The sequence below is a fragment of the Lepidothrix coronata genome, unplaced genomic scaffold (assembly GCF_001604755.1).
Source record: "Lepidothrix coronata isolate B3197 unplaced genomic scaffold, Lepidothrix_coronata-1.0 Scaffold62, whole genome shotgun sequence".
Classification (NCBI taxonomy): domain Eukaryota; kingdom Metazoa; phylum Chordata; class Aves; order Passeriformes; family Pipridae; genus Lepidothrix; species Lepidothrix coronata.
The window spans coordinates 4,013,901-4,031,685 of NW_016690242.1; the positions used below are offsets into that span (position 1 = coordinate 4,013,901).

General features: G+C 42.5%; 1 protein-coding gene across 5 annotated transcripts; it reads left to right on the forward strand.

The window, feature by feature from the left end:
• The first annotated feature begins 10,088 nt into the window (after nt 1-10,088).
• On the forward strand, nt 10,089-16,386 carry TAC1 (tachykinin precursor 1). 5 transcript variants are annotated; one of them, XM_017817629.1, is made up of 6 exons: nt 10,089-10,180; nt 10,879-11,016; nt 11,130-11,226; nt 11,838-11,861; nt 13,517-13,570; nt 15,756-16,386. In XM_017817629.1, the coding sequence occupies exons 2-6, from the start codon at nt 10,894-10,896 to the stop codon at nt 15,803-15,805; spliced, it is 348 nt and encodes a 115-aa protein (XP_017673118.1). In that variant the 5' UTR covers nt 10,089-10,180; nt 10,879-10,893; the 3' UTR covers nt 15,806-16,386. The 5 variants fall into 5 exon arrangements, with proteins under 5 accessions (XP_017673118.1, XP_017673122.1, XP_017673119.1 ...); XM_017817630.1 differs by having other exon boundaries at nt 10,156-10,218; XM_017817631.1 differs by lacking the exon at nt 10,089-10,180 and adding an exon at nt 10,238-10,436.
• Nucleotides 16,387-17,785: the final 1,399 nt, after the last annotated feature.

A 17,785-nucleotide genomic window follows, 5' to 3' on the forward strand; every position in this document is an offset into this window, starting at 1 on the left:
CTTACCCTGTCTTGCTCTGCTTGTTTCTTCCTCTTCTTCAACACTTTTCAGATTCTCAAAGGGTGGGATCCCCTCTCCCATAATGAGACCAATCTAGTGCAAGTACTGGTCTTCAGGACTGGCCATGTGACTGAGAGTAACTTGAAGAAGTGGTTTCATTTATAGATGATTTTTGTCGTTTTGGTGACTCCCTACCAGCGTCTTCTTCCCTCTAGAAACCAAAAAAATTTCTGTAAGATATTGTCTGTATACAGGGCTGTATGTGACTGCTTCATGACCATCTTTATGCTTTAGTTCTGTTTGCCACTTTCTGTTCCTCAGAATTCACATCTTTTTCCATAGATCTTGGGAGCACGTGGCAAATATGACTTTATGAAGACCCTCGGAGCGCAGAAGACCCAGAACTGCTTGTAGTATCAGAGCTTCTGTTCATGATGCACAGCTATAGCAAAAAAATTACAGACTCATCTCTGTTTAAGAGGAAACACCAGATAAATCTATGCATGTTTTGACATCAAGGGGATTAAAATGGTGCTTATGCATGCTCTTCTAATCACTGCTTTGCTTCTCTGAAAAGTCACAACAAAATAATTTATGCTCTCAAAAAAGTACAAAAGAGATAAAATACCTTTAAAGTAGAGGTAATAGTTACAGTGATGGCAAAAGTACTCTAGCCCTTAGCAAATGTGTTTATTGATGTTTTTAAGAGAAAAGGATTTTTTTCACCTGGTGTTTGTTTTCCATGTTGTACATTTGATCATGTGTATAGAGTTTGGCTGTACATTAATAAAAGAAATGCAACCAAATTACAGTCTGCCAGAGACAAACCTTTGCTTTCAAAAGTTAGTATAAAAAACAGTTTGATTCAGAAACCAAATGCAGTCATCTTCCATTTTTCTCAGGCAAAATATCAAGGGAAAAGTATAAAAAGTGTAGAAAACGACTAATGTTTAATGAAATACTTGAGAAACATATGAAAACCAGAATACATAATGTGTCCTGAGGTAATAGACCTCAGATCTATGAGTAATATTTTTATCTTTGATGTGTCCACATATATTTAACATTTCTCATTATTTACTACACAAAACTTGGGGTAAGCTACTCAAACTTAGAACTATCATAACTAGTATTTTTATGAATTATATATCAGCACATTTATGTGGAAAGATGTGAACATTTTATAAGCACAAGTTATCTTCATTTTACCATGGACGGGAAACTGTCCACCACTCTAGCTTTCACCTGGAGAATTTTTTCCACATGTTTCTTTACAGCAGACATCCTTATTCTGGAATAAATCTTATATCCTTCTAATATTATTAACAAAGAATTTTACCTAAATGTGGTTTAGAAATGCTGCAATGGAGGTTCCAGTGATTCTATCATCACTGCTGAAAACAGTATCACCTTTCAGTCTATTTTCCCTAACCAGAGCTTTACCTGAAGGTTGATGTCTTAATCTCTCTTTTCTAAAGCTAAGAATAAATTACTCAGCAATATGCATTGCCTTTTATGCATTGCACAGTGAATGTGCACCAGTTATGGTAGATCCATGTGTAATCTACATCTCCGATTAGTTAAAATAAGCAGCATCCTTCTTGCCATTTTAAAAGACCACAGCAATTCCCCTTGGCCCTTTGGTGGAGTAGTTGTAGTTCTTTGCTTTCAGGTAAGAGCAAACAGCTGATGAGATGACTAACTCAAAGATGGGCAGGATAGGAGACCTCCACACTTTCTACTGACTAATGCCAGGTGGTCTCACTGTTTGTGCGCTGGATGTTTGAACTCTGTTTTCAAGCATCTTATTCTTTCTAGTGTTGGTCAGGAGAAGTAAGAAACTGAATTTCATTCCTTTAAGTGCTCTAATAAGCAGCTAAAACTTAAACACTGCAGTCCTTAGATTTTTATGTATCTAAATCCTTAATAATAGTAGTAACAACAAATAGTAATTGTATATGAAAATGCGGGAAGAACTCTCTTCCATAATCTGGAATGCATGCAAGGCATGTGATATGGTTCCATCATTTAGAGGTAAACACTGTGCCAACTGAAGTACATTTTACTAAATAACCATTCCTCCGTCACATTCCTGGCCACAGACAAGCAACATTGCTTGTGCACGGAACAGCCAACACACCCAGCTCCATGCTCAGCTATGGGTGAAGAGAGCCAAGTGGACTTGCAGGTTAGTAGGTTATGTGGGAGTCAGCACAGCTGCAAATTTGTTCATAATTTCTGCCTGAATTCATTATTCTGGATGTCCTGGGAAAATCAACTCTCTGGGAAACTGTTCAGGGTACACTTTTATAATGAATACAAACTGCCAGAACTATTTGTATACACATAGTACAGTGCATCTGTGAAGGCACTGACACTGAGGGCACTGACAGTGAGGGCAATAAGAGCACAGGCCTTAATGCACAGTCTGAGATAAGTCCTCATGCATCTCTTGATTTGTTAAAATGACAACTTTGCCTTAATGAAGAATGGTATGAACCTAGGTGAGACCCACCTCTTATTGCTGCAAGTGCACAGAAAGCGGAGGAATTCAGCAGAATTCAGGATTTCAACCCTTTTTTTGAGTAGGTTTGGTTGGTGTGCAGAATCAGGCCTAAATTTGGGAATGACACAGCCCTCTGCTGCATGACTCCTTGAAGAGATGAAAGCTTTCATTTCTAGCCAAATGATGACCAAGTGATGTTTTCTCACAGGTATACCTAAAAGACTCAATTTTGTCACCTTCTTAATTTGACTACTTCTTATTTTATACCTCAAACTCACAAAGAAATAATTTCTTAAGACTGTCTGAGTTATTAATTGGGCAGCAATTGGCAAGAGCCTCAGGCCAGTCCAGTAGTCTCATTTCAGATCAATGCAATCCCAGATTAACATCTCGTTTACCATCGTTCATTGGTGTCCATTAACCAGAGGGAGACTCTCAGGGCAAAGTCATAGAAGTGGGTGAGATGCAAATGAGTGAAAAGAGACGGTGAGGATGAGGGCTCCTACAGAACTCTGACTTTCAGGGCACCACAGGGCACAGCAGGCAGGGCCCAAACACTCAACAGGGAGTCCCCTTTCCTTAGCTCAACCCAAGGCTTTGTGATGCTCATGTTCTGTCCTCTGGGCCTTGGCAAAGCGCTCTTGAGTCTTTCATCATGCACATCAAAAGGAATAGTAGAAGAAATAGATGCAAATTATCTAAACATGAATCCCACCCTATCAGAGACTTTGCATCAAGCAGTGGGAGCTGCAGGGTGAGAGAAAGCTTCTTTGATTTCCTTGGGCATGGAGGTGGCCCCCCAAGACTTGCTGTAAGAAGTTGCCCCTCCCTCTATCTGCCAACACTGGTGAGTCCTCACCCCTTGTTAAAGCCTTTGCATCAGACGTGGCAAGGTTTTAAAATCACTCAGAAGTCAGCGTGGAGTGAGTGGGAAAGAGTGACGGTGACAAACAGGTAAAATGCAATCTGATGAAAAAGACTCAGGTTTCCATAGCATCCACCAGCACCTTCCTCCTCAGGACACACGTTTGAATTCCAGCACGAATAGCCCTTTTTTGGTTAGGCAGCTGCTTTTGTAAAACTTCTGTGTAATAAACAATCCCTATAAATTAATTTGACACTTTTTGTTATCTTTCCAGATGGAGGATTTGGCAGGAAGCGACATACTTAAAAATTAACTTGTCACAAACGTGAGTTTAGAACTTGAGATTTTTTTTAAAAATGGTTATATTATAAGATTCAAAACTGGGAGAGAAGACAGCCAAGCCCCCCAAAAATATTTTATTTCAAGTGATTATCAAAACAGCACAACTATCCTTGGTATTTTCTCCCTTTCACTGCCTTTTTTTTTCTGCTTTATTTGAGTATCTAAACTCCTTACATCTCCCACTGAGATGTAAGGGTTGGACTTGATGATCTCAGAGGTCTTTTCCAACATAGTTGATTCTATGATTCTATGATTTTGTCCTCAAGCTATTTCTTTTTCTTTACGTCACTTTTACCTCACCATACATCCAAGACTAAATTTGCGGATGCTTGTTCCAAAAATGCCAATATGCTTTCAGAAGTTGTTGCACAGGGTTTCAAATACAGATTAAGGATTTAGAATGAAGTCCCCTAAAAACTGTGAAGCAAACACAAAGTAGAAAATTCATAAGAAAAATTTTTGAGAACTTCAAACTTCTGGAGATGTTATAATTTGCGTTGAAGATAAGTGAGGAAGGAGAGAGATATACTGAGACGCAACAAGTGCAAATAATGAAGAAGATAGTGTTATTACGGGTTTGTAAAAGCTGTTTAACATAACTAATAAAAGACTGGTAGTTGTAGTAATATTAGAATCCATTTAAATTTTGCCAAAACTCTGCCCTTTTATCCTGCTGATTTCTGAATCTATTTTTCGAATGTACTGTGTTAGCGAGAAAAATATTAATATTCAACGAAGGTATAGTCATATAAATTATCTAGTTTCTAAAACAGCATAGAAAAGAGGATGATTCATCAGTGTTTGATCTCAGGAAAGTGAGATCTCAAGCCATGAACAGCTAATCCTTTTCTGCCATTGCCAGGAACACTGGGAAGCTGTGGGAAATTGGCAGAAGGAGCCAATGCAAAATAAGCCTCATCCTCCCTGCAGAAGAATACCTGGAAGTAGGGGTGGGAGGGAAGGTTACCCAGGCTCATGCCCAAACACTGAGAGCTGCTATTACATGGGTGCAAATAGAGTGAGTGGAACAGTCATGTGTCCATTGCTTTTCCAGGTAACCAAGTAGTGCTGCTGTGTATTCCCGTGGTTGACTGTTCCTCCTCCTGGGCTATCACTACAGCCTGATCATTCTCCTCTACCACCACTACCTGCAATAGGAGCCAGCCAGAGGTCAGTGCAATGAGGACAGGTTGTGGTGACAGGATCAGATAGAAGATACTCGGGTGTTGAAAACAGGGCAAGGACCTGGCTTTGATGATCCGTCTGCAAAATTTAATAAGACCAAGGTCAGTCTTTGAGGAATCTCTGAGAAAAGATTGTCCTTCCTACATAAAAGCTTTACAGAAGGTGCTCTAAGGGTAGATTAAAAGCCAGGATTTTGCTTTCACCTCTTGATGAATTAAGTTTACTTTACCCTTTACCCTCACAGATCACTGCGAGGTAGTTTGCAAATAAGCTTGGACAACTGAAGCAAAAAGCCTTAGAGAGTGAGCTCCAGACTCAGAAGGTTTGGTTTGAATCAAAACAACCGTTTTATAAATATATTCGTAATCTAATAAGTATTAAGGAGACAAAACAGGATCTTTATTTGCATCAGAACAATGCGATGTCAGAAATTTTCTTCCAAGAGTGATGAACTTAATCTCAAGCATCTGCTGCTTTACCTCTCTGAGTCCTTTGCACTGTGAGGAGAGTTCATATTTCAGGTTTTTCCTGGTCAAGCTCAGACCACTGATGCCCACAATCTGCCTCAGCTTTTGGAAATATTTTGTGCAACATTTTGTGGTTGTCCCTGGCCATTTTGTTAGTGTTGGCAAATGTGAAAAAAAAACCTCACCTGGTTTCATGGTTAAAAGCAACAGACACTGTCTCTGTGAGAGGAATACTATCCTGTATCTGCTATTGTGCTGTTAGTATGTCATTCTCTGTGAGGTTTTTTTACCAAAATTAGCAAACATTGCATATTCCATGTTTCTTGTGAAAACTGTTTGGAGATTTATGGTAAGGCATTTCCAAGTAGCTGCAAGTCCAGTTCTCACATCTGTTTTCAAATAACACAGATCTAGAAATGCCACAGAAGCCCTTCTCCTCACCTGCTCCTCCACACTTTCTGCAGATGTACAGGTGTCTTTGCACAGCTTTGTTTCTCTCTCTCAAAGATCTCCAAACAGCTGAGAATCAATACTTTTTCTCCTCTAAGGACATGCTCTCTTGAGTAGCTCAAGACGTTCGACAGGACTGGAATTATTTCCCTTTCACATGATTGCCTCTAGAGATACTAGGTTGGGGGGATCACCTCCTCTGCAATATTTATATTGTATATTTACATTCAGCATCTTAACACCCTGATATTTAATTTTATTTCAGTTGGTCTCACGTTCCACCCTTATGCCTAATTTAGTGTGGACAAAAGCGGGCCTCAGATTGGAGTTAAAGAAGTTTATTCTGGGTAAGTTGCAAGTGAAAATAATGGCTTAGTGGATGGAGAGCAGCGATGGGAGTGTAAAAGATGACAGAGATCAGAAGACTGGGGAAACCCACTGACTTTTCAAAGTGAGAATCAAAGACCATCATTGCATTTCCAGCCCTTACCAGATGAATCAGTAAGCGCAAGATCAGCCTTGCTTCTGCCTGCACCTGCTCAGGAAAGGGCATTCCTATGGCATGCTGTTCTCACTGCTCCCCTCCTTGCCTGTCTGTGAGCACAACATAATTGAACCTATAGTATCTTATTGCACAGGCAGAAGAATAATCACTCATTCTTTATAGATGGAGAGGGGGGAAGAGGGAGAGAGATGTATAATCATCACATATGCTTCATATGCATTTATATGTACAAGCATATGCTCTGAAAATGTAAACCTTCATTAAAGGAAAAATTGAAGATTACAAACTTGTCATGCAAAAATTAAAATACAAGTGAAAGACTAATTCAATAACCTTAGTCTGAACTTAGAAAATCAAGATGCTACTGTGAGTTCTGCTAATTTTTCCAATGCCACTCGTATGCTTTGCTAATAAATGATCTTACAGTGCCAAAATAAATCGTTGTGTTACAAAGAGCCCTCATCTGTGATCAAAATCATTCTATTTACCCTGGAGACACATATCTATGAAAAATTTAGGAGGTCATCAATCATGGTCTCTCTTTCCAATGTTTATAAAGTTGTATCTTTGGATAAGAATATTTCCAGTCTTCTTGCCATGATTGAAAACAGAGCTGAGGTCTGGTATATTTACAGGTAGGATCACTGTACTTAGGTAGACTGCATCTCATCCCTAATTTTTTGAAGTTATATAAAATAACTGTTCTCGGGCTGTCTGTTATTTGTAGCTCCTTGGTAAAGTGATGAAGAGATCTCAAAATACATGAGAATTAGGGTCTAGGTTTAAATACATAGCATGTAATTGTATAGCATAAGGCCGCTGAAGAACAATACCAGATGCATTCTTTTCATGTCAAGTGCTCTGAAATTGTGCATACTCAGAATATTCAGACCTGCATTCTGCACAAAACCTTACATAGGCATATGTAATTTGCTATTTTCCCATTGTACATTTGCTGTTGATAACAGTGTAGCAGCCAATGCGACTTACCACTAAACTACCGGACATTTTACTGGAAACCAAAACATCATCATAAAATTCAAATAAACATTTCACAAGAATCATCACACAGGAGGTATCACATTAAGCCTACTGTAAAAACAATTCTCTGAGGTGTGTTTCGCAGGCAATTGCTTCCCAAATAGTTTTCCATTAGTGTTGAGATTCAAGCTACAAAAAGTGCCTTTTGTTCAGCTCCTAACCTTGATTAGGGAAATATCTGTATAAGAACTCAAAAAATGTCTTTCTTTGTCACCCTCACAGGAAACGTCAATCCCTATTTGGTTTACTTTGAGTCTAATGATCTCTTGATTCGTAAACAAAACTCTTCACCCTGTTGTTAGAAATCACATGGTTTAACTGTAACAGGAGGGTGGGATCTGTGCCCTGAGCATGGACAGAGCAGGTATATTCACCACAGACACCTTGTATCTACATGCAAGCTCACATATTTATTCACAAGGTTACTCATAGATAGATATATGCTAATATAATATGTCTGAGAAAGAGGTAGTTTTGGTAAACCCGTGGTTTGTTTTTTGTGTACAAAGGACATTTTACCATGCTCTAGTGCATCCCTAGGACAGTGACTGGGGAGCACAAAAGCAGTAGCTTCAGCTGCTTCCAGGTCAAGGTGTAGCTCTTGCTTTCTTATTTGAGTCTTTTATCTCCTTTCCACATGAAAAAAATGAACTCAGAAAATCTTCCTAGGAATCAGCTTTGCTCATTAGCCATAAAATCTGCTCATTTCCTGAAAAGTTCATAGTGCAATATCTGGGTATTGCAGGTCTAAGAATGATTAAACAGCCAATTTATTTTAGAAATTGAGAAAGAGAAAAGTGAGCTTGACCTATTAGTCAGTTTTTCTCTTCCACAAAACTATTAGTCTAATAAGTCTAGATAAACTACTTAAATTCATTAAAGTTTCTGAAGATTAGAACGAACCCCTTTTTAATTTTTCTTCTCTTGCTCTCTCAAAAAAGAAAATCCCTGTAATTTCATAGGTCAAGTTATGATTATATCCATTTTGGTAAAATGTTGAATTAGAGAACAGAGACTTTTAGTTAAAACTTTCTGTGGACTCCTGGATGATAGAAATTGATTTCACAGGAAGTTGGGAGTTCTCAGTATTTCTGTGAGACATGAGCTTCATCAGCATCTGTAGGGTTGGCAAGCCTAGTTTGATATATACGACCTTTGCTCTATTGTCACTATAGTTAACAGAAACAACATAGTGAAAAACAACTTTTCTTCAAGAGTTTTCAAAGTTCACACATCAAAGGGAATTATCAAAGCTGCAGCATGAAAATCTGACGGTTTGGGATCCCAGAGTTGCTAAACCTTGCCATTCCTGCCAGCTTTCGACAGGCAGAATGAGAAGCATCCTCACCACTCACGCTTGTGGTCCCAGCAGAGGTGCCCACATCAGGTACTGCACGAAGTCCCTTACTGGGCTTTTCCAAACCACTGTTTTTCTCAACCACCCTGTCAAAGCAGCCCGTGTTGACTAGAGCAACTCTCAGCTCACTGGGTCACAATCTTTCTTATTTATGTGCAGTCCTATAGACAAAGAGTAGACACCTCCAGAATCTGGAAGAGTCTCATTCCTAGCCGTGCTCTTGGGAATACTTTGTGTTCTCAGCAGCATTTCTGGTTAACAGGGAGGCCTGGTATTAATCATGCCTTTATTTAGAGAATGAAGGCCCAAGTCCTCCTTGGATCCACAAGAGAGGAGATTTACCACTGTCACCTCAATGGTAGCATCCTGGAGCAGAGGTGTGGTACGGAGGAGCTTATTCCAGCTCCTGAGTACTCCCTTCTTTATCAAAAGAGACACTGTTAACTCTGTCCAGACTGCATGATTTAGGCTGTGGTACCGTGCACCATGATAACACGGGGGTTGAGAGACAACCAAGGTTAGCTGAGAAGCCTCATGTACAGCTGACCTTGGAGAAATAAGATGGAACAACCATGAAAGGGAAGATAACCTAAGTAATTATATGAGCCAAATGCCAGCAGCAGTGCAAAGCTGTCGTAGGGGAAGGATGCAGGCAGGGATGTGCTGCTAGAGAGACTGGCTCATTTCCAGTAAAGGCATTCGCCTGTCACAGCAGCCAGCCCAGCGGTACCAGCCTGCTGCCTTGTGCCGGCAGCCCGTCTGCAAGCACACACACGCCAGACCTGGGGTGCAATCACTCAGCCAGGCGCTTCTCAGCTTGGTGCATTCCTCAACTCTGGTCCCAGCGGGCCGGGCCCGCCCGAGCAGTGGCACAGGGAGGGCAGACCTGGGGAGAAGAACTTGCCCGGGCACGGGAGGCAGCTCGCTCCCCGCATTCCTCTCGCCCCCGGCTCCTGCCCCTCTCTCCCTCCCGGCGGTGCCGCTCGCAGCCAGAGTAGCTCTCCCTGCCCCGGGGTACCGGGGCGGGGGGGGGGCAGAAGTGAAAAGCGGCATTCCCAGCCTTAGGTCCGCGCCCGCATCTCGCATCCACATCCAGAGCCTCATCCCGCGTCCGCACTCGCATCCGCAGCCGCCGCCGGGACGCGCCCTCGCCCCGGCGGTGCGGGGCGGCCCCGGGGGCGCGGAGCTGCAGCGGGAGGGAGTGTGGTGGGGGAATGTCGGGGAGAAGCCGCCCGGCCGCCGCACACCCCGCAGGAGCGGGAGAGGGGGGCGGGAGCTGTTCGCCCCGGGGGGAGGGCGGGGGGGGCTGTCACGGGGCTGGGACCACAAAACCGGGGGTAATTGCATTTAGGCAAATGAGGTTGCCTCGGCCCTCCCCGTCTCCAGGTATATAAAGTGGGGAGCGCTCCTCTGGCCGGCCAATGCGCTCGGAGAGCATCTCCCACCCTCCGCGCTGCTGACGGTGCGTGCGCCTGCGGGAGTCCGTCCGTGCCTGTGAGGGTGCGCTTGTCTGTATGGTTGTGAGGAGTGTGCGTGGGTGCGGGGGGTCTGTATGTGTGTACTTCTATGGGGTGGGCGCCTATACCTGCTTGTGTGCCTCTGAATGTGCCGGCATGTTTTTGTGCCTGTCCTGATGTGTGAAGGAATGAGGGTGTACCTCTGGACACCTGTGTGTGTGTGTAGAGAGCTGCATCCCTACGTAGGTGTGAGCATTTAAGGTGTGTACCTATTGGTGTGAGTCTGTAAGTGGATGCATGTGTACCTGGGTGTGTGTATGAGGGGGATGTACCTGGCTGGGTGTATTTATGTGGGAAGGGGTGAATACCTGGATGTACTTTGACGTGTGAAGGTGTGTTTATGTATAACCCTCTATGTCCGTGTGTGGAGGGGTACCTCTGCCTGTGCGTGTATGACTGTGCACTGGTGTGCACACGAGCTGCGTGCCAGTCTATTATGTATGGGGTGTGCGTGTGTCCAGAGGTGACTGTAGCAGTCGGGGGGAAGGGAGGGTGGTGTGACTCGGCGCCTGTGGAGTCTATACGTGCGAGGTAGCGTGTCCCCAGGTGTGCCCCGGAGGCAGCTGTGAGTGTGTGTGCAGGGCTGTGCGTGCTTGCTCCGCCGGGGCTCGGGGTGCCGGTGCTCCAACCTCTGCCCCCGCAGGACGTCGAGGCGGCGATGAGGCTCCCGCTGGCTTTCGCCGTGCTCCTCCTGGCCTCGGCGCAGGCGCTGGCCGAGGAGATGGGAGCCACCGACGACCTCAGCTACTGGTCCGACTGGTCCGACAGTGATCAGGCGAAGGTGAGCCCTGGCGGCCCCGCGGGGTGCGGAAGCGAAGGGCTCGGTGCCGGGCACTGCCTGGGCAAAACGGGGTGGGGGGTCCGCGCTGAGCGCCGCCCGCTGTCGCCCCGCAGGAGGAGCTGCCGCTGCCCCTGGAGCACTTCCTGCAGAGGATGGCCCGGAGACCCCGGCCTCAGCAGTTCTTCGGCCTCATGGGCAAGCGGGATGCCGGTGAGCGGGGTGGGGGGCTGGCTGCTGCTCACGCCTCTCCACTCACCCCTTCTCCTAGTGCCTCCCCAAACTCCTCAGCAGTTGTCGCTCGGGTTTAGTGTGTTACTTCTTTTTCAAAAGCTGCCATGTGGGGTGTTTGGGGTTTTTTGTTTGATAGTTTATTTCAAGTTTTGTATCAGATAAACTCACCAGTTGGAAAAGAGAGGGCTTCACATTAAAGTGCCAAATGCGCATCAATTACAGCACGCAAATCCCGGTGAGGAATATCATGACGATTCATGGGATAATTCATACATGCTACTGAATTGCCCATGTAGGGAAGTCAGTTCTGTGTACAATTATTGCCATGTTTACTGATCCAAGAATTGATCTAAGAAACTGGAGCTAAACTGATCTAAATTATGTGGGCTTAGCTAAAACAAGTTTTTGCAGTCTCTTCGAAGAGAAATGCAGTTGTAAACCATCACTTTAATTTCCCTTAAGTGGAATATGCGTAGGGTAGTTTTTGTATTTGATTTTTCAAAACATTGCAGTAGTATCATATGTGTATGCCAATCCTTTTACAACAACTCTTTTTTCCGCTTTTTCTCTTCCTTTTCTCTTCCAATCAGGATATGGCCAGATCTCTCACAAAAGTAAGTTTAAAAAAAATGCAAATAAGTAATTATTAGAAGATATTAAATAGGGAATAGTGTATTTGACGGGATTAGTTAGAAGATGACTGGTTTCAGCCGAGGAATGGCAGCACTTCTGGTGAAGAAATGTTCTGTTAAAGGATTGAAACCTCTACCCCAGTGCCGCTGTGAGCCTGTATCTCATCTGAGCTGCCGCAAGCTTTGAAATTTCAATCCATATTAATGTGCGGATGTTGCAGCTCTCACTTATTTCCCTAGGGGGGGATTCTGTAAGCCTTTCTTATAGTCAAGGCAGGCTTACTGCCAGACTCAGAGAGGAGCAATTAAGATGACAAAATCTGGAAAATTAGAGTATTGAATTTCCAAATCCCCAAGAATGCTTTCACAGGAGAGCCCATGTCCTCACATGCGAGATGCTGTATCTGTTCTCTCAGCATTGTCTGGCTGGGAATCAGATCCGTGCTCACAGTAGGGGCTGATTGATGATGTGCTGCCATATGAACAAGCCTATCTTGCCCCATTAATAGTGTGCTTTGCTCTGCTTCTGTGTAACACCAAGCAGGAGATGGTATCAGCACTGTGGTGTTACTTTGTTCTGTGCAGTGACAGTTTTATTCTCTGAATTTATCTGAAGATGTTTAAACAGAAGCTGGAAGACTTTTAGTAAGTAAAAATGATCTTGTATTCTGTGACACCTCCTCTGTCCACAGAGATCAACAACTGTCCCAGTGTTCTGTTATCCATAAGATGCTTTCACTAGGGTTATGTCTCTGAAGACCAATAAACACTTTGATACAAAGCTCATGCCAAATAACCTGCTGACAAAAGTAAAAAAATCATAGATTTCTGAAACTGCTTCAGATTGAATTAATACATGTGAGGTCTGAGGATCTTGTTTTGTAGATGAATTAGCCAAGCAAAATTCTTTCCAAAGAGAAATTTCTAAGTTTACCTCAAAAGTCAGTTTCGATAAGGAATGAAAATGAGCCGTTCTTCTTTATCTGAAACTATAGCTACTATATCTTGATATATACTGTAGGCCAAAACTTGGAGTAATTTATCCTCTGCACATCCAGTGCCTTGAGAAGTACTAATGGGACAGGAAGGTAATACCTGAACTCATAAATATTCCAAATACAAAGCCAGACTGTCTAGCTCAGACGTGTCCAGACATAGAGTCCCATTGGCTTCCTCTCCAGTAAGGGCTCTGCCTGACCTCTGAGGGAGACTTTTCTTCCACGTTACAGAAATAAAACGACAACAGATAGAAGAGATGCCTCACACAGATGCAGGCTATACCAAGACACTGCTTTCTTGTGCATTTTCTCAAATCGGTAGGAATTGTACTGGGAGAGAAATAAGAATCCTTTAGTGGTCATTGTTTTTCCATTATACTTAAAGAAACAAATCCACAAAACGAAAAGTCTATCTAAACTAATGAGAAGATGTCCACTAACTGGCCTGTGCCTTGGTCTAACCTGTTAAGTCTGATTAGTCAGGCTGAAGTTTATTTTTTGTTGTCTGAGAGGGATGTGAACAACTGGTCTGTGAGATAAACAGTTTTGGAGCCTATCTTCCTTCCTCGCTAAAACACATTATCTTAGAAGCCTGCCTAGTTAAAATGTATTAAAACACCCCTAAATATATTTTTTCAGGGCATAAAACAGACTCCTTTGTTGGACTTATGGGCAAAAGATCTTTAAATTCTGGTATGTATATGACTAAATCTGATACTTGGTGATATACAGCCTCTTCATTCCGTTGCCTCTTTGTTCTCTCCCAGCGGATGGAAGAAGCAGTGTTTATGTAGTGTAGACTCAGAGTTCTCTGAAAAAGACCCAGGATTTTCTTTGTTACCCAAGATATTTCAGGGTTTGCTTTACTCCAATTCTTGAGATAGTCAGGCTGGTCTGAGCTGCAGGATAGCTCAGGTAAAAGTCTCCAGGACACTTTCGTTACTGCCCTGTCCTTGCATGTTCTGCTGGTCCCCAAAGTACTAATACAAGAAAAAAAATCTAAATTTTACGGACATGCCAAGAAAAATTCAGAGTCTGAAAATGTAAAGTTCATTTACAGTTGTGGTCCAAATCCAGACCTCATCGAGTAAAGGAATATCCTCATTGTCTCTGGAGATCATTATTCCTAAAACCTGGAGCAGAAGGTGGAAGAACAGCATCTCATTCTGCAGATCAAGCTGTTAAACATTCCCAGCCTCTTCCAGCTTTTCACTGCACCCAAAGCATTTTAAGCTTTGAGCGGATACTGAGAATTGGTATTATTTTCCATAGCATCCATATGGGGCAGGATTCTCCTCTCCTCTAATGTGCAGAACCCCTGAGGGTATCTGCAAATTGCCTGTAGCTCTACCTTCCCTGTGCTATAGGGTTGTACTGAGGAAATCCCTCAGTGTGAACTGAAGTATCAGTTGATTCTCCAGAATGGGAATTAAAAAAATAAAAACCCTAATATATATTTCACATCTCTGAAATAGTTCCCACTGTTTTGTTAAATGGATGATAAAAGTTAAATTACTAGCTGACACCTTTATATTATGTGGATACATGCTATGATCTACATTCTGCAATTATGGTTGTCAGTAACTTTTATTTTCAATTAAACCCTGTTTAAAACTAGCAATATTGCTCTCTGCATCATTTTACAAATTGCTATGTATCATGAATAATTTTATACAATTTTATCTGTGGTGGCAATAGCTGTTAAATGCATGATACCTGTAAATATATCTGCTATCACAAAAGTAAATAGCCTGGAAGTAATAAAGTGGGTTTGGTTTCCATTGGGATTACATTTACATTAATATGAGAATATAAAGTACAGCAAATGTTTTAAAAACTGTAAAGATTTTGTTGCCCTAATTTCAAATTGCTAGTAGTCAGGCTACTATTATGTGGTATTTCTAACAAAGGCGAATAATGAAGTTTTGCCCTGTTGGGCTATGTAATACCTGCCTGACAGGTTAAACTAGAATTCACTGCTTTTCTGCCTGATTCATTGGGAGGGAAATGGTAAGAAGTTGCTTCCCCTAAGGACTGTGTAATCAGAGCAAGATCAGGAGTAGTAAGCGTTAGGACTGTCCTTACTTATCCCTACTGGAAAATGTTTAACTGGGCAGGATCTTTACCTGGTGCTATGGTTTTCTTCTGCAGAAAGCCCCTGAGAACTCTGGCAATGTGCAGGAGTTTACACTGTCTTGCTGGGTGTGAGTGGGGTGCTGATTTAAAGTCTTGTGTGACAAAGCAGGGTATTGGATGCTGATGTCTCAGTCCCTGTTTTGGGGACAGACCTGACCAAGAAGGGCTCTCTGGGGTTCACTCTCATTTTAAAAGAGCAAGAAGAAGTAACAAAATACGTTACTGAAGACTATTTTAGGCTGCAGCTAGTCCACAGGAAGTCTGAGTCAATCTGAGGAGCTTGGCTTCTGCCATAGTCTTTAGTAAAAGTTAACCCTCTGTGCAGGGCTTGGGGACAGGGAGGGTTTAAACCTGACAAAGAGCTGACTGTGCAGGAGCAAAGGTGGACATGTCCATGCAGAAAGCCTCTACCCACAAATTGACCTGAATGCTCAGATCCCATAAATTAGATGGATTACTGGGAGGTAAATGGGCTCTGAATTAATGGTACTTCAAGCAGCTCAACAGACGATAGGTAGAAAACACTGCTCAGACCTTCAGCCTCCAGGAGGACAGTGTAGTCTGAGAGGTAAAACCAAATCGAAGCAGCTCAGGGTTGGGCAGGGAGGCCTCGCCTCTGTTCCAAATATGCCACTGAGGTCCAGCAGTGACCCAGCTGGCTGCAGGTCTCTGACATTTCTTGTGCTTGCAGGGGTTTATGCAAGGCTGCACTGTGTGCTTCATTCTGCTTCATTTTTTGCAGGGTCCTCTGAAGGGAGCATAGCACAGAATTATGAACGGAGGCGTAAATGAGACATTCCTGCGCATTATTTACTAAACTTCATTTGTTCTGATGGCCAATGCAGTGTAATATAAACTAACCACTGTATGGAATAATTATTTATTTAACAACTGATGGGGTTTGGGTTTTTTTTGAGTTGTACATTCAATAAAATTATTATTTTTCATATTGTGGCAGTGATACATGTTGTGTAGGTGTGTTGTGGTTCTGAAAGGACCAGCAACCCTGGTGATGTCTCACAACAAAGCACATCATTTGATATGACCCATAAATTTATGTTTACTAAACCAAGCAAATATTCTTTTGTTCATTGAAAGTGAGTCTATCAGCTTCACAGCCAGTGCAGAACAGAGCTGATGTTCAGTCTAGTGCCTCAATTTGTTTTCATGTTTATAATGTACTGTAATTTCTGTATCAAAAAATATATTTGTATCATTACAGCATGTTTTATGTTCTGTGACTATGTATCTATATATTTTAAAAAGGGGGTGGGTAATGTTTGAATGGGAATCCAAGGTCTTCATTTCATAGTCTGGAATTTTATGACAGTAACATTTTAAATAAAAACTACTCTGGGGCTTTTGCAACATAATTTTTTTGGTGATAGTAATGGAGTTGTTTCCCACGTTGGTCTGGAATGAGATTTAGATCCAAGCAAGAGTGGTCTGAGACTGGAAAAAAATATCAAATTAATGGTTTCTTTTTGCAGGGAGGCTGTGAGCTTCCTCATGTGTGTTTGGTGAATGTTTGGAGGATATGCTACTGGAGACAGGAATTCCTGAGATTGCTCCAGGTCACACAAGGTGCCATCCATCCTTAACCTGATGGAAATCAAGAAGCATGTTGTCTGAATGAAAAGGGCGTGGTGTACCCCCTAGCTCCAAGTGGAATAATTTGCTGTGGAATTCATCCAGTATTGTAGGTTTATTATTTGAAAGCTAAGCTTTTAATAAATTCTAGCCCTCAGATTCACAATAAAAGCACCTGTTGACTTGAATCCATGCAAATAAGAGAAAAAAAAGTGAGTGTAATTATATTTTTAATTAAACTCTCTGGTTGCTATATAAGCAGGACAGTCCTGAAATGCTACATACATCTCACCAGATGCCAGGACATCTGGAGATCTATCTTCTTTCCCCCTGCTAAAAGCTATACTTCTCCGTTTGATGCTATGATGGAGCTTTCATTGCAGATGAATCAGCAATGAAAACAGGAAGTATATACAAACCAAGTAATAAGTAATACGAAGGGATTCACTGGTTGTTTTTTTCCATTTTGGAAGTGAACTCAACAACCTCCATTTTCAAGGCTACCTAAGGCATCAGCAGAACTGCCCCCATTACAAGCGGGTGTGTGCAGGACTTCTCTCCTGCTAGGTTAGAAGCAGCACCTAAGCCTGCCCATGCTTAAAACAGATCCCACTTTCAGCTAAGCAGGAGGCGATCTAGCTAGGTGGTGGGGTGTATGGTAGGAAAACTGAAGCCAGCTTACAACAGGGACCACACTCGTGTGAGTGGTTGTACTGGCACTCTGCCAGTTCTTCACCTTGCCAGCACTAATTTTCAAACTAATAAACTTCTGTATGAGCTCCCACTGTGAGGAGGGGAAGCCGACTGACTAACAACATGGCAGAAGGACTGTGGAAATGGATGTTGAATAATGCTCAGTGAAAAAAAAAAATTAAAAAAAGGAGAAAAAAATTTAAAATGCTGTTCTTCTACCCTGGGAGCCTACAGTGCTCCCAGAGCTCACAGCCCATGTGCGCTGAATTGTGAGATGCAGAGAGTAAAGCGAAAGCTCCACTGTTCACTCCCTGCAGCCTGCACATCTCACAAACTTCCTCTCAGAGGCAACCACTGCAAACATATTTGCATCCAGAGAAAGCCACAGAGAGTGGGCTTTAAACGTTTGCAGGACAGCACAAGTACTATTTAACAGCATCCGGTAAATAGATAGGACTGACTTTTCTGGAAAAAACATAGATGGTTTGG

Coding starts and splice junctions, on each gene's coding strand:
- TAC1 (XM_017817629.1), top strand. CDS start 10,894: ATGAGGCTCCCGCTGGCTTTCGCCGTGCTCCTCCTGGCCTCGGCGCAG. Junction 11,017..11,129: donor CCGACAGTGATCAGGCGAAG/GTGAGCCCTGGC, acceptor GTCGCCCCGCAG/GAGGAGCTGCCGCTGCCCCT. Junction 11,227..11,837: donor CATGGGCAAGCGGGATGCCG/GTGAGCGGGGTG, acceptor TCTTCCAATCAG/GATATGGCCAGATCTCTCAC.